The sequence below is a fragment of the Delphinapterus leucas genome, chromosome 11 (assembly GCF_059928025.1).
Source record: "Delphinapterus leucas isolate spDelLeu-1000000601 "Yukka" chromosome 11, BTC_Dleu_Yukka2, whole genome shotgun sequence".
In the NCBI taxonomy this organism is placed as follows: Eukaryota; Metazoa; Chordata; class Mammalia; order Artiodactyla; family Monodontidae; genus Delphinapterus; species Delphinapterus leucas.
In genome coordinates this window covers 78,178,804-78,194,949 of record NC_143139.1, presented here as the reverse complement: position 1 = coordinate 78,194,949, position 16,146 = coordinate 78,178,804, and the positions used below count along the sequence as shown (strand labels likewise).

At 39.5% G+C, this 16,146-nt stretch overlaps 1 protein-coding gene across 1 annotated transcript in view; it reads right to left on the bottom strand.

The window, feature by feature from the left end:
- CFAP54 (cilia and flagella associated protein 54) overlaps positions 1-16,146 on the bottom strand; it is a 296,739-nt gene that overhangs the window by 194,915 nt on the left and 85,678 nt on the right. The window contains exons 23-26 of the mRNA XM_022562388.3: positions 11,997-12,133; positions 8,887-9,034; positions 7,015-7,170; positions 2,117-2,236 (exon numbers count right to left, since the gene is read on the bottom strand). Coding sequence (XP_022418096.3) covers positions 2,117-2,236; positions 7,015-7,170; positions 8,887-9,034; positions 11,997-12,133 — 561 coding nt within the window. The remainder of the gene's footprint in view (positions 1-2,116; positions 2,237-7,014; positions 7,171-8,886; positions 9,035-11,996; positions 12,134-16,146) is intronic.

Here is a 16,146-nt window from a genome sequence, read left to right as displayed (position 1 = left end):
GAGCCCACGTGCCACAACTACTGAAGCCCGCGCGCCTAGAGCCTGTGCTCCGCAACAACAGAAGCCACCGCAATGAGAGGCCCGCATACCACAACGAAGAGTAGCCCCCGCTCGCCACAACTAGAGAAAGCCCGCGCGCAGCAACGAAGACCCGACGCAGCCAAAATAAATTAATTAATTAATTAAAAAAAATAATGTTATAGAACATGTAGTTTTATACTATATGTATTTTTAACACACATGCACCATGCATCTATAGCTGCTCACGCCTCCCTCAACCCCAAACAGGATAGAAGCTTTAGTTCTAGGTTACTGTTAAGTTTTTCTTTCAAGGATGACTCTTGTATTTCAAAAGTCCCTACTTAGCATTTATATTACAAAGTCCTAGTCACATCATTATTATCTATTTAACTTTAATAATACATATATTGCAAGATTCGATGCTCCCATTATTCCTCTCCTTTTTGTCTTTCCCTATCTCGGGATTTCTGTTCTGAACCAACTGTCATTTGATAGAGTATTTCCCCAAGTGTTGTCCTCAGATAAGTACATGGACAGAATACTTTTTAAATGCCTGCACTTCTGAAAATGTTTATTTTGCCCTGACAAATGAATGATATCTTTTCCTGGTTAGTAATTTTGGGGCCTTAGTCTTCTTCCCTCAGGATTCTATAAATGCTGCTCCAGGAATTTAACTGTTAGTGTTGCTGATTAAAAAAGTCCGAAGCTAATTGATTCTCTTTCCATTGCAAATAAATAATCTGTTCTTTGGGTCTCAAAACTTTAAGATTCGTCCTTATCCTTGGACTCCAGGAATTTCACCAACATGTGTCTACACATATATTCTTACATTAATCCTGCCTGGGACTCAGAAAGATGATTACTTCTCTACTTATTTCTTTTCCACCTCCAGACTCCTTCGTTTCATGTTATGACTTCTGGATCTGTCTTGTGAATTTATCTCTAGATAATTCTATTCTACATTGTCGGGTATTTCTTGAGCTTCCAGATGTGACTCGAGAAGTATCATAATCATAATCTTTCCCTATTTAATTTTTTAATCAAAAATTAAATTTGTTGTATATGAAAGCTGTTAAGAGTAACTCCTAAGAGTTCTCATCACAAGAAAAAAAAATTTTTCTATTTCTTTAATTTTGTATCTATAGGAGATGATGCAGGTTCACTAAATTTATTGTGGTAATCACTTCATGATGTATGTAAATCAAGTCATTATGTTGTACACCTTAAACTTACACAGTGCCGTATGCCAGTTATATCTCAGTAAAACCGGAAGAAAAAAAATAAATTTGTTCTGATTGCATTGCTTGAAAGGTTTCTTTTTCTTAAGTCATCTCTGATCCTTTTCAACAGGGTGAGGGTAAATAATACAATTATTCTAGTGATTGGCCTCTTCCCTTAAGTGAGTTGTTATTTTTCTTCCTGCTAAAGGCTTATGCTCCCTCAGCATCTACACAGACCAGGTCATAGATGTCTCTCCAAGAGCGGCAAACCAGTGAGTGACGGAAGGAATATGATTTTCTGCTCCTGAGGTCAGGCCAGGAGCCTGAATTGCCAGCAAACCATGACCTTTTTGCTAAGGTAGAGGGTAGAGGCCTCTCTGTTGCCAGACCTCCACAGAAGCAAACTTAAGTCCCATCATATCAGCCCATCCATGCAGTATTCTTCCAGATCACTGCCAAATCAGAAAGGTTCTGGGAAGACTACATAAAATAGGTAGGCAAATATGGCCCTTCTTTGAAGAGATTCACTGGATTCAGTCAACCAAAGCCCTTGAAGAAACACACAATGCTGGCCTTTGAGCCAAGCAGTGAGGATATATAAGCCTACACCTCTCTGCCCCTGGTATCTTGTTCTTTCTTGATTCTAGAATGAATGAGGTCCCATAAAATGTCCTCTTTCAGCCCCCTCTCCCTGGCCTAAGATAGGCCCTTCCAGACTTTACCAACTAGCCCGCTCAGGCTACTTTTGATCTAAAATGCTTTGGGGGTATTATTTTTCAAAGTATTCTAATTACTGTGATTACAAGTAGCTTAACTTGCTAAACCATTACGGCTCCTAAGTTTCATGACACTAGACAAAAGAATGAGATAAATACCTTTGTTATGTAGAAGATACAACAAGCTATCATGTGCTGTACACTTTCAAAGCTCGCAATATGTTTCTTTGAGTGAATATTTGGTAGTCCTTGCAAAACCACAACACACTTTATCAAGATCTGAAATATAGAAGCACAATGGTTTTTGTTGAAAACTATCACCCTTACTCATTAAAAAATGCTCTATTCAAATCATGAAGGTTTTAAGCCATCAAATTTTATTGTTTTTAATAATTATGGTTAAATTGCTTATTATGCATAAAGAAGTGTACCCGGAGATAAAACTGATAAATTCAATTTTCAGATGAGTCCTTCATCTAAAGTAACTTGAAAACTAGTGGAGAGGATAAAATAAATATACAAACAAATAAAGCTCATTCTGACAAGTGCCATAGGCAGAATGTTACATGTATACAAGAAACTAAAGATCACATTCAGGCTTAGGAGGACTTTAAAAAACCACATGGAGAAAGATGTACCATATTAAATATACAGTGATACGGGTACTTGAAATAATAGATTCCTTTAAAATTAAAACCAAGCACTCATATCCCAGGAAATCAATTAATATTGGTACTTACTTCCTTAACTACTCTCCATATTATGTGATCCCGAATTTGATCCAGAGCTAGACAATTAAGTTTAGCTTTCAATACTGCCTCACAGTTCTGAGCAATATTACTATCAGAAAAGCAGAGCTGACATTGCATCAATCTATTCATCATTCAGATTATTCCAAAAGACAAATTAATATATGGAGGTTGGTCCTTTGTGGGCATATTAATTGCTTCAAGCCACCATTCTAACAATATTATTACTGTTGTTAGAGAACACTTATGCATTTTTTTTAATGCTGCTTTAATTCCTCCCCTCCACCATCACCCTCTCCCACCCTACCGTACCATATCCCCAAATCGTGTTAACAACCTAGTAGCTCTGTAGTCTTCTCTAGGCTCATGTAATTATGCGCGCGCACGCGTGTGTGTGTGTGTGTGTGTGTATATATATATATATGGAGGGTTAATGTTATTTTACAAAATGATATTTATACACACCTTTCTGAACTATGCATCTCCCCTTGAAGCATGTCTTGTGAAAAATCCCTCCAAGTCTACAGGTATACCTCTAATTCATCATTTCTAATGGTTACATAATATTATTTAGTGTGAACCAATCATAATTTATTCAGCCATTTCCAGATTCTTCCTGTTGCACAGTTTTAAGGCTGATGTTTTACAATCTGGCAGTACTGGCCATCCTCCTGTTACTGCATGTCCTCTTTGTCTCCAGCTTTTTTGCCACCATCAAGAATGCCACATGGGCTTCCCTGGTGGCGCAGTGGTTGGGAGTCCGCCTGCCGATGCGGGGGGCGCGGGTTCGTGCCCCGGTCCGGGAGGATCCTGCGTGCCGCGGGGCGGCTGGGCCTGTGAGCCATGGCCGCTGAGCCTGCGCGCCCAGAGCCTGTGCTCCGCAACGGGAGAGGCCACAACAGTGAGAGGCCCGTGAACCGAAAAAAAAAAAAAAAAAAAAAAAGAATGCCACAATAAACATGCTTATACAGGGAATTCCCTGGTGGTCCAGTGGTTAGGACTTAGCGCTTTCACTGTCATGGCCTGGGTTCAATCCCCCCGTTGGGGAACTAATATCCAACAAGCAGTGTGGCGTGGACACACAAAAACAACAACAGAGAAAACACCCTTATACAAGCTCAGTTGCCAAAATGAGTGGCAAGTGAGGTGCCAGCTTTGAGATGATACCCAGCGAGAGTGAGGCACCGTCCTCCAGGGCCCAGTATATACTCTAAATCAGTGACCCTTATGTGGTACTGTGCTCCCAGCAGGTAGAACACATGGAACCAACGGGTGGAACTAGGGGTGATTTTAATCTGTGGGATAAATTGCTAATAAAGGGACAGCTGTGTTGGGTAAATGTACTTTTTAATTTACTAAAATCTTACTCTATGGTAAAAATTACTAGCAGAGGAATTTGTATGTTAGGTATATTTGCTTTTAACTTTACTTAAATTATATTCAGTTTAATTAAAATTAAGATTGCTTTACCAAATTTCAAAGCCAATAAAATTCACATTTCTCCCACCAATGAAAGGGAATGTCTTTGCCCCACATTCTCACCAGCAATAGGAGTTACAGATCTTTTCAACTCTGCTAGTGATATCATATTACTGATTTAATGTGCATTTCTGTGGATATTCAGAATTTGAGTATCTTTTCATATGTTTTTTGGCTACTTGAATTTGCTCTCCTGTAAACTGCCTATTATTATCCTGTGCCCATTTTTTATTAGTTACTGTCAATTTGTAAGACTTTTTGTTATATATATTTACCCTCATCAGTGCTACTTTTCCCAGATCCCTAAATTATCTACTATCTTTGTTATGGTCCCTTTCGTCACACATGGGTTGCCATAAATATAGTCAAATGTGTCTTATTTTTCTTGTTATTTCCAAGAGTTCTATCTTGGTTAGAAAGTGTTTCCCAACCCTGGGTTGCATATGTAATCTCTTGGGTTTTTTTTTTTTCCTAAAAGTTTTGGCTTTCTTTTACATCTAAGTCTTTAATACATCTGGACTTTCTATGTATGGTACAAAACAGGGGTCAAATTCTACTTTCTTTCAAAGGAATATCCAAATGTTTCACCACCATTTACTAAAAATATCCATTATCTTCCCACTGAAGTGGAATGCCAATTCCATCATATATTACATTCTCATCCAAAGTGAGGCCTATTTCTGGAATCTCTCCTTTGTTCCACTCATCTTTTCCTGCTCTGAATAATACAATTTATTTTGAAACTCCTTTCCTAAGGTCTTCCTCATAGCTACAACCCACTTTCTGAGTTAAAGGCACCCTGAAGCAGTGGGATCCTGGAGAATGACAGGGAACTACCCTGAACTCAACCAACTAAGCATCAATTGTAGGCGCTGTTCCCAGGGTGGTGTCTTTGCTGGAGCACACTAAAAGGGGTGCCTCGATGTGGCTGATGTTGTCTTTTCTATCCTATTGGACAGAAGTCATCTCCTATGAGGAAGAAGTATCAGAAGGAGTTCCCAGTCACACTGGGCAGACAAGAACATACATTTAGAGTCTTGCCACAGGGCAATGATAACTCTCCCACCCTCTGACCTAATATTTTATGAAAGAACCTGAACTTTCTGCACACGTCTCAAAACAAAACATTGGACCGCCATCAAAAAGCCATGTTAATTGAACCTAATAAACAAGAAATGGCAAATACATTGCAGATGTGAGATGCATGTCCTCCAGAGGGTAGAAATATACCCTAAGAAGAGTCAGGGGCCTGACACATTAATGAAATGTCTGGGCCATGCTGAGACACTCCCTCCAAAGTAGGTCTGACATCTGGAATCTCTCACCTCTAAGAAGACAGAACAATGCCAGGGAAATGCTTTTGGGGTCCCGAGGAAGCATATTCCACATTCTGGAACACTGCTCTGATCCACTCACAAGTGACATGGAACAGCCAGCTATGAGTCTAGATTTTGGATTTTGGAGGCAGATCTCTTCAATAGCTGAACTATTGAGTTGGCCAAAAAGTCTGTTTGGTTTTAAATAAAAATAAGACACATTTTTCATTTTCACCAAGAACTTTATTGAACAACGAATTTATTAACCAAATGAACTTTTTGGCCAACCCAATACTTACTAGGTGGGGGGCATGTGAGAGAAGCAGGCATGTCTAAGCTCCAGTTTAGCCCCTCCAAGGGGAATATTTGTTAAGTTACTGAAGCTCTCGGGTTAGTTTCCTCAGTGGTGAATTAAACACTTTATACTTTGCATGAGTTCACTCATATCTTCTTGATTCTCAAAATCTGAGTCAATGATGACAGTGACAGCCAACGATGGTGATAACGATGACTTTGTGTAAGTGTCAGCAGTCAAACCTTACTTCTCTCATTGCTTCCTGTGGTAGGCAGAATTCTAAGACAGTCCTCAAGATTCTGCCCCTAGTGTACAAGCCCTGTATAATCCCTTCTCCTTGAGGGCAAGCAGGACCTGTGATGGGATGCTCGCTCTCATCACTACATTACATTATATAAGACTCCTCGTGCATCTTAGAGGGTACTCCCCTGCTGGCCTGAAAGAAGCAAACTGCCACGTGGTGGAGAAGGCCATGTGGCAGGGCACTGGTAGCCAGCCCTTCAGAACTAAGGACCTCATCACACAGCCACAAGGAAATGAATTCTCTCAACAACCAATGAGTCTGGAAGAGAACCCAGAGGCTCAGGTGAGATCACAGCTCTGAACAACGCCTTGATTTTAGCCTGATGAGACCCTGATCAGAAGATCCAGACAACCTGTATCCAGCCTCCTGACCTACAGAGACTATGAGATAGTAAATGGGTGTTGTTTTGAGCCACTGAGTTTTATAGTGATTTGTTAGGAAGCATAGACAACTAATATAATCCCTTCAGCCAGGTCCCACCTACCCTTTTTCCAAAAATTCCAACTCCATCAGAGAGACATCAAGTCTTTTTTCTCCTGGGTCATCCATCAGTTTTTCCCCCTAGATGATGGCTTTAACAATATGCTTTGAATAAATATTGTTGTTTCTAACATTACAAGAACATAAAAATTGAAATAACTTAAAAAACCTAGAAAAGTATATTGCCAATATTTAAATATGGACAGCAATGGGGCTGACTTTTCAGGGAAACACATCTTAAGTCCTTATTTCTATTCGCCCAGATATACAATTTAAATTATTAAAACGTTTTTCAGTTAACTCATGAAATTTCATAATACTTGCTCTTGACCTATTTGTACTTTCGAAGGACACATTGCTTTTTCTTTTCCAAAATGCATTATTGAGTTTCCTTTGTAAAATACCCTTATCTGGGCGGAAAAAAATACCCTTACCCGTACAACAGGTACCAAAACAATACTGTGATAGATGATAGGAGCAAGGAGGCCATAACATTGAGTAACAGCTTGAAGGGCATAACTGGAATCATTTAGGTAGTTGCTCAGTTCCAATGCCACTAATACTCTCTCACATTCAATTAGTCTAGCAATCTGTAAAGGAACAGGTATTGTTACTCAAGTTGAACATCAGGTACTTAACTCATGTGTCTCTAATGAGAAGAAAGGATAGGAAATATGATCCTTGTGGCTTAACAATAACAGGAAGGTTGATATAAAGAAAAACCTAAATTCAGGAACAACTCTAACTCCCCAATAATGCTACATATGGATGACACGATCTTAGAATTAAACTTTAGAATTTTTTATAAATTACAACACAAATACCACTAGTGACAGAAAAGGAACCAATCTTTTTTAATTGGTAAGATAAAATCTTGGCTATAGTTTAGGGAAAAAAAATCTAGCTTTTTCAAAAACATAAACTATAACAAATAATAATTAAAATATAATATTGCTGTAATATTGGTCCTACATGATTAACAGTGTCTTATTTCCCTCCTGGATTTGTGAGAAAATGGTAAATTTACTCTAGACAAAACTAAATCTTCTATTATACTTCTGCTACTTTAAAAAAAAAAAAAAAGGTAAATTTTCAATAGACCAAACTAATCTTCTGTTATACTTCTGCTACTTAAAGTAAAATGCAAAGTTAGGCTTTGTGTGATTAAACGCCACTTAAAAAGAGTAAGAATGCTATCTTATTCCTTATTTCTCTTTCTTGGAGAAAGATTTCATTATTTGTCTGTATACACAAGATTATGAACACAGAAAACAGTATGAGTGGCAACCAGAAATTTCCACACAGCAAATTATTATTAGAATGGTAGTCTAGCATCCTGGAATTCACTTAAGTACTTAAACATTGTCCTTATTTTCAGACTAGATTATGAAAAAAAGAAACTAAATGCAATGTAGTAGGAACAGGTAGATGGCTGTGAATGCTTGGGCTCTACAAGACTGTGAACTTGTCTTAGGCAAAGAATCATGTTTTTTTCACTTTCATATCCACAGAAACTGGCAGTCTCATGTAACAAGTTATTGGTTAATTAATTAATGAATAAGTGGATGATAGGAAAAAGCAACTGTAAAAGAAAAAAAAAAATAAGGCAAAAGTCTCCATATACCTAAGGTGAGTAAAGAAGGAAAGAGAAAAAGAAGAGTGAACCTCAATCTAGATTGAAAAAAACAATGTAGGATTGTTACTAAAAGCAAGAGCATTGTAAGCTTGCTGATGTATGAAGAGCAATGTTTATAAGCACCCTGAGAACCTATCAATAAGAGGTAAGTTAAATTCTGCCTCTGCACAGGAATGCAATATTATAGTTTTAAAGAATGTGGCAGACGGATATGTACCAACATGAAGATATGTCCAAGATATATTATGAAAAGTGTTTAAAAGGCAAATTTCAGAACAGCAAGCAGATCATGATTCCATTTTTGCAAATAATAACCTATTGGTCTATGCATACTTTTAAAAATTGGAGAAATCACATGAAAACAATAATGTAGTATTCTTAGGGGCAATAGGATTACAATGGGTTTCACTTTATACTTCATACATTTTTGGATATCTGAATTGATACTACTTTTATTCAGGAAAAATATATATAAATTGAAAAGAAGGGAAAAACACCATGAACTCCAGCCTGTGAAACCTACATACAATATCAAATAAACCAGCACAATCATGCAAAGGCCTCTCAGTCCATTCACAAGCCAGGATATGCAATCCCCAAAGAACATAAACTTGAAACATCAACAAACACAGGGAAATCAGCACATGTGCAATCACTTTAATTCACTTACTTGTTGAGAGGGGAAAATCTCATTGCCTTTAATATTATCACAGAAAAGATTTTCTTCTTTAATTTTAATGTCACTTGTTACAAAAATATTTCTAAGAAAAAGATATAAGAGAATTGAAGAACTCTCTGCCAAAATATCTGAATGTAATCTGCAAAAAGAAGTAAATGATGTTACAGGTATAAATTGATTTAGCATATGAACTCGACTTTTTAGATTGATTTGTTCTTAATACCGACACAATGATCCCAAGACAGCAGCAAAAGTTTATGGATCAAAAGTTTGTGGAACAGTTACTCTTGCACAGCTGTTTAAACTGAAATTAAAGACTATTCTTAACAAGCTCACAACTAAGAAAATTAAGCTGTTGACATATTATGACATGGATACATAAAAATAACTACTGGCAAAGTTTTCTGGTTCTGATATATAAAGTTCTATTCTATCAATATAATGAAATTGCTATAGATATTCAGAAGTTTGGGAAATAGGTCCAATACTTCAATCAATAAACTTTCTGAAAGTGAGGGTTATTTATAGCAAAATCAGCCACGGTTAAAGGGAGGTAGAGACAGAGAGATTTGGGATGGGGCGGTGGAGGGGCAGAGTTACTTCTAATTATCTTTTCTAAATCACAGTCAACAGTGCCAGCCACTGGCAAAACCGTGAAATCTGTAGTCTTCCTTCTTTGTTTCCATAGTCCCTTCCTTGCCCTTAAGCCTTACTTGGTGACAAACCCTCTCTCCTAAGCTTCAAGTCCCTCCACTCTCCATACCCTCTATCCCTATAAAACGGGAAAGGATCTGACATCAGTAATTCACACCTGAAGACCATCTGTTTCACCACCATGTTAAACTCCAAAATTGTCTTTGCCCGGAGACTTTTAGTTCTCCCACTTCTGCAACTCATATACTAAACTTTCTTTGTCCTCGCCACGACCATGAGTACCTAGACATACACAATGAGTCCAGACTATCACCTCCCCCTGGCTCTATTTCCTCCCCTACCCAGCTCGGGCTCTGGTCAGTCATTTCCATAGTGACCTCTCTAGCACTTCAGATTCTGCACCCCTTATTTTATGCAATAATCAACTTGCGTGACCTTGCATAGATGTCACCGTTCGACTTTGCTATCCCTGCCACAATGGTCAATCAATTATTCACTTATTCATTCTCCTTATTCCTTTTTTTTTCCCCACTCAAACTAGCATTTGCTCAACACCTACCATGACACTATTCTAGGCCCTGGGATATAAAGATGAATCAAATGTAGCCCTCAGCCATAAGGAATGGGTCTCTACTACAATGCATGTTACATAACATCAACTGAGTCATTAGTGATTCTCAGCAATACTTCCGTTTATCCCTGATGTCTCCTTGTTCATATTCCCCACAGGAAATGATCTGAACCCCCTGTTCCCCATCCCATGTGCTCTGATATCCTCCTAGCTCTATCACCATATATCCTCAGGCTCTCCCTCTCCGCTGGCTCCCTTCTCTCCATCCTCCAAAATTCTTTCCTTAAGCCCGCCTTCCCCCTCAAGCCTCTGCCCACTTTCCTCTTATGTTTACCACCAAACTTCACAGGAGTAGTCTTTTCTTGTTACTATTCTCCATTTTCATTTATTCCTTAGCCAATTGCAAAACGTTTCTGGCCCATCACGGCACAAAAATGGCTCTCTTCAACTTACCAATGTCTTCCTAATTGCCAACTCTAAAAGCCTCTTCTCAGTTTTCATCCTACCCAACATCTCTGCAGCATTTTCTTGAGCAACTGCCCTGCCTGACCTTGCACTAGGATATAATACTGCTGGCCAGTCCCTCCGTGGTGACGTTCTCACTTCCCTTGGCAATGCACTTTCCTGGACTTTCACTTCCAGAACTGATCCTTTTCAATTTCCTTCCTTGGTTCCAACTCCTGCTTCTGCCTCTTAAATGTAAGCAATGCCCAGGGTTCGAGTCCAGCCTTCCACCTTTTCTGCTAAACAGTCATTCCCCGGGTGATATCACTCATTGTCAAAATTTCAATGATGACCTCAATGGACAGTTTATATTTCCATGTCTCTAGCCTTGACCTCTCTCCTGAGTGTGAGCACTAAATATCCGACTACCTACTGGACATATATCTACAAAGACGTCCTGCTGGAAAAACTAAACTCCAAATATCCCCAAATTCATTCTCTTCCTCCAAAAACTTATTCCACATCTCAGGTTCCCTTAGTAAACCTCAGAGGCTTCCCATCACTGGAAATCCCAGTCAACTTTCACTCCTTCCTCTTATCCCCATGAATCACATAAAATCTTCCAGACCTGTCTCTTCCTCTGATATCCCTCTCAAATCCATCCCCCATAGCACTGAGCATTCTTGTACATAGTAAACACCAAGTCTACGTTTGTTTAATTAAATGGAATTATACGTTTATGTGAATAAGCGTTACCAATGCCTTGCCTCATCCAGCATTTGCATTTTTAAGCTTATTGTCTTTGACTGAGGGGTGAAGGATTTGTCTTATTAATTTCAGGCATTAACAAGCAGGTAAGAGACTGTTGTTGAACATGTTGAGACGGGCTGAAATTACACCAATGCTCATTTCTGATGCTGCTTTTAGACTCTGGTTTCTTAAGGAAAAATGGCAAAGGATGGCCCGTGGCTTTATATGGCTTCTACAGGCCTATTTTCAGTTGATGGTCTAATCCTGGGAGCCTCGTCAAGCAAAGGAAAAGCCTTCTTACCCCAAGAGTCCATCCATCAGACCCTAACCTTAACCTCAACCTGACCTTGCTCTGTTACAAAGGTCCCCAATGCATATTCGTGTTTTCTAGTATATAACTGACATTACTTTGGTTAGTATTTGCTATTTTTTTCCATAACCTCATTACCTTATATTCAGAATGTATCCATATGCTTCCAGTGTTTTTTCTGATTCTAACAAAGAAGTTTCTAACAAGGACTCAAGCCTTTGGAATATACACACTTACTAAAATACTTATTGGAAATAGTTTTACATGGACCATCTTAACATGAAATTGAAAATAAATTAATTCTAGGCTTCACAGCCAACATCTATATTTTCAATAAGCAAATTAATATTTTAAAAGAATATTTCGAATTACCTTCTCTGTGTAACAGTCATTATATTGCTTAAACTAATAATGGATTGGTCATCCTGAAGTGGTGAAGCAACAAAATAATCCCAAACTGGGGAGAAAACTTTCTTAGACAATTCATAGTTACCAATCTGATAGGCGACCTGCAGCAGAAAGCACATTACCTTAAGCATTACTTGAATTTGTGAAATGTTGTGTTTTAAACAAGAATTCTGAGAAGGTCCTATCGCACACTAATTTCATACAAAGTTATTCACATTTGCTGTTCCGCTCTACGGGGCCACAGCAAGGTAACGACAGCCACTGGCAAGGGAGACAGACACATTTTGAAATCTCTTTTATTTCTAAATTGTGTGGAAATTTGAAACTCTGTAAGGATGTTTCGAATGCTCATAAGCAAAACAAAGATCACATCTGAGCCAAATTAATTTCATTCCCATCTATCTCGGCAGTGCACTCCATTTACTACAGACACTGTTCTAATGAACAATCTGTTCCAAAAGAAACAATCAGATTTCTCAAACCCAAAATAATGAAATATACTTCATTCTCCTCTGGTTCTGACGCTTTCTGAGCTATTGTGCAACAAAGGGTTCACAGCTGAAAAGAGTGAGGAGTAAAAGAGAGACGCTTCCAAGAAGCCATCCTGTGTTTTAAGTTTAACACGTTCAACATTCAGCAAAATAACTGATTTCACTGGTAAAACCTAGAAGCTCAGGAGAAAAATAAAGTCATCACCTTACCTATCTCTTTGAGTAGAACATAGTTCTTTAAATACATCTCTAAAAATCACTCTATACAAATATGTATAACAATATAAAATCGTACCACATGAGTTATGTGCTGCTTCAAATCCTTAGTGGAAGCAGGTAGGATGTAAAGTATTAATAAATACATTAAATTAAGTATGCAGATGACATGTTGCTAGACTGTATTCCACACAAGGGAATAACTTACAGGGCCAGAACTTTTAAAACCTGCCAAGTCAGTACTCATAATCAACCAACCAGTAAACTTTTATGAAGTTTCTACTCTGTGCTAAGCACTGTAAAGATAGATTCTTCAAAGCTTAAAACGATCTCATACGCCATGAAACTGTAATCAAGTTACAGGCGTAAAACACATGAAATCACAGAAAAACTGCAGATAACAACATCATAATTGTGGAAACTTAGAAAAGGAGAAATGAAGGCTATAAGGAGGAATCAGGGCTTGAGGTGAACCCCAAGGCAGGGATAAAGTTCAGATGGGCACAGTTTAGACAGAAACTCAAAAAGGTCCCATAATGGAAATTGCCACAGTGCCTTTGAGACTGGAAAGACAGGTCAGAATTTCAAGAAAACTAGGCAGTAATGATTGGTTAGGTAAAGTGGGACATGATTTCAGAAAGCCCTGAAAATCAGGTGGAAGTATTTAAAGATGTCAAGTACTGGACCAAGCACTTTACCAGCAATGCTGTGTTGACTCCTCATTGACCTCTATGACCATCCCTGTTTTTCAGATGAAGAAACTGGGGCATTGACAAGTTGAATAATTTGTACAGAGCCTGATAATCAGTAAAAACAATAGTAGAGCCAAGACTTAGTGTGACAGATGAGGTCCCTTCTCTGGGCCACAGTGGTCAAATGAAAAAGTTGGGCTAAGTGGTCACTAAAACACCATTATAATTCTAAGATCTACCGTGGAAAATGGTAACAGGTGATGTGTAAGGGAGTTGGTGAAACTATAACTGAATGCTCTTTCCTTTTAAAATATAGCCTTCTAAAAACTTTTTTGTCACTTTGCTGTACAGTAGAAATTAGTGCAACACTGTAAATCAACTACACTTCAATTTAAAAAAAGAGGGAAAATGTAAAAATGTTATTTATTCAGTCAGTGGACATTGCAAAACAAGAAAAGATGCCATGATAAAACTAAGGTCTATAAATTCATGAGTCTGTGAGGGCTAACAGAGAAGTGCTGTGATAATCAGCCAGTTCAAAGATGGTTAACTAGTAGTCACCCGTAGGACCGACGTTAGAAGGAGTGAGGTTAAAATGAGAAAGAAGCACTAACGACTAATGAGACAATTAAGCACAGGAGAGACCTCCTCCTTGGTACATGACCTTCACACTTGGCTTCTACAACACATTCCTTTTCAGGTGCCTTGGCAAGCTCCTCCTCTTTTCCCCTCTCTCATTATGTTAGCATGCCCCAGGGCTCAGTCTTTGGATCTCTCCTCTCCTCCTGTCTGCACTCCTTTCCTTGGTGCTGTCATCCAGCCCCATGGCTTTAGTTGTCACATGACTACTCTCAAATCCCTCTGCTGCCCAGCCCTCTCTCCCAAACTCCAGATTCATACATCTAACTGACTACTCAAAAATTCTCTCCGAATATCTAACAAACATCTGACCTTAACATGTCCCAAACTGCATTTCTGATCTCCCCCGCCCCAAATCTGTACTACTCACACCCTTCCCCAACTCATCTGAGGTCAAGTCTGTCCTTCCAGTTAGTCAGCTAAATTCCTTAGAGTCATCTTCTATTTTTCTCTGTCCATTGTTTCCATCAGGAACTCGTGTTAACTCCTCCTTCAAAACATATCCAGAATCTGGCCGCTTCTCACCACATCAACTACTATCACGCTCGCCGAGCCACCCGCACCTCTCCCTGGTTTACGGCAGTAGAGAGCTCCCTCTGCTTCTACTCTCACCCCCTTGTGGTGTGCACACCACACGGCAGCTCGGGTGAACCTTGGAATAGAAGTCACGTTCCGCCATCCTATTACATCAAACCCTCTCCAGCGGCTGCCCATTTCACCCCAGGTGAAAGCCAAACTTATTACCATGGCCTGAAATCCTTGTAATGATCTGCTTTCTCACCCACCCACTCACCTTTTACCTCCCTAAACAATCCTTTTGGCCCCTCTGCTCCAGTCATTCTGGTCTCCTTGCTGTTTATATTATACCAGGTGCACTCCTGGAATCCTTCAGGCTTTTGTTCTAGCTCCTTCTGTGGAATGCTCTTCCTCCAGAAAGCCACTCCCTCACCTCCTTTCAAGTCTCTGCTCAAATCTCATCTTCCAGATGATGCCTTCTCAGACCACCCTACTTAATACTGTACTCTACCTTCCTTTCCCCCAGTTCACATTTCCAATTCCTCTGACCATACTCTACATTTTCCTTCCATAGAACTTACCTTCTAATACACTAGACAGTTTATTCCTTTACTGTGGTCATCGTTTATCACTTACCTCTCACCACGGCATTCTGCTCACTTCGCTTAGAACAGTGGTTCTCAAAGTATGGTCCCTGGACCATCAGCATCTGTATCGCCTAGGAACTTGTTATAAATGCAAAATTCTCAGGCCCTGCCCCAGACCTGGCGAATCATAAACTCTGGTGGTGGGACCAGCAATCTGTTTAACCAGCACTGCAGATCATTCTGATACAAGGTTTAGAATCACTAGCCTAGAGCAATGCCTGGCACAGAGTAAGCACTCGATAATAAGGTGTTAAATGAACTTCAAAATCCTCTTTTCCTGATAATTTCCCCCTACCTACAGAAGAGGACAGCCAGCAACGGTACTATACAATAGCATGATTGACTGGCCCAGGCTGAGGGCCTGATCCAAGCTGGGTGTTTTATAGCCTCCCCCTGCAAAGCAGGATGGACCCCCTACACACACCCAAAGTTTGGTTCTGATGTTAAGGCTGATGACACTACATGCACCAGGAGAATTTGAGAGAAAGTTTATTATTCACACAAGGGCCTCCCAGGGAGAGTCCCTTGGGCAGGCAGAGGCAGGTATGGAATGGCTTCGGGCAGAGCAGAAGGAATGGGTTGGGCTTTGATTAGTGGCTGGAGGATAGGACTGGGTGAAAGTTCCTGCCAGTTGGGACGTTTAAATTTCCTGCAGGCACCAAAGGAGAAGGTGAACTCATAGACCTCCCTATCAGCCTGCTAAGATGTGGGGCTACGGGAAAAAAGAAGGCTGAGGTTTAAAAACAAGTCAAGAGCCAAACATTAAAAACGAGTTCAGACTCTTTCTTACATTAGGTGAGCCAATCAGAGTCTCTTTTTCAGGAATTTGGAATCAAGATTAGAACACAGCTAGCCGGTCCCTGTATATGACTGAAACTGAGGGATACACAAAAAAGTTCAGGGGCTGCTATTT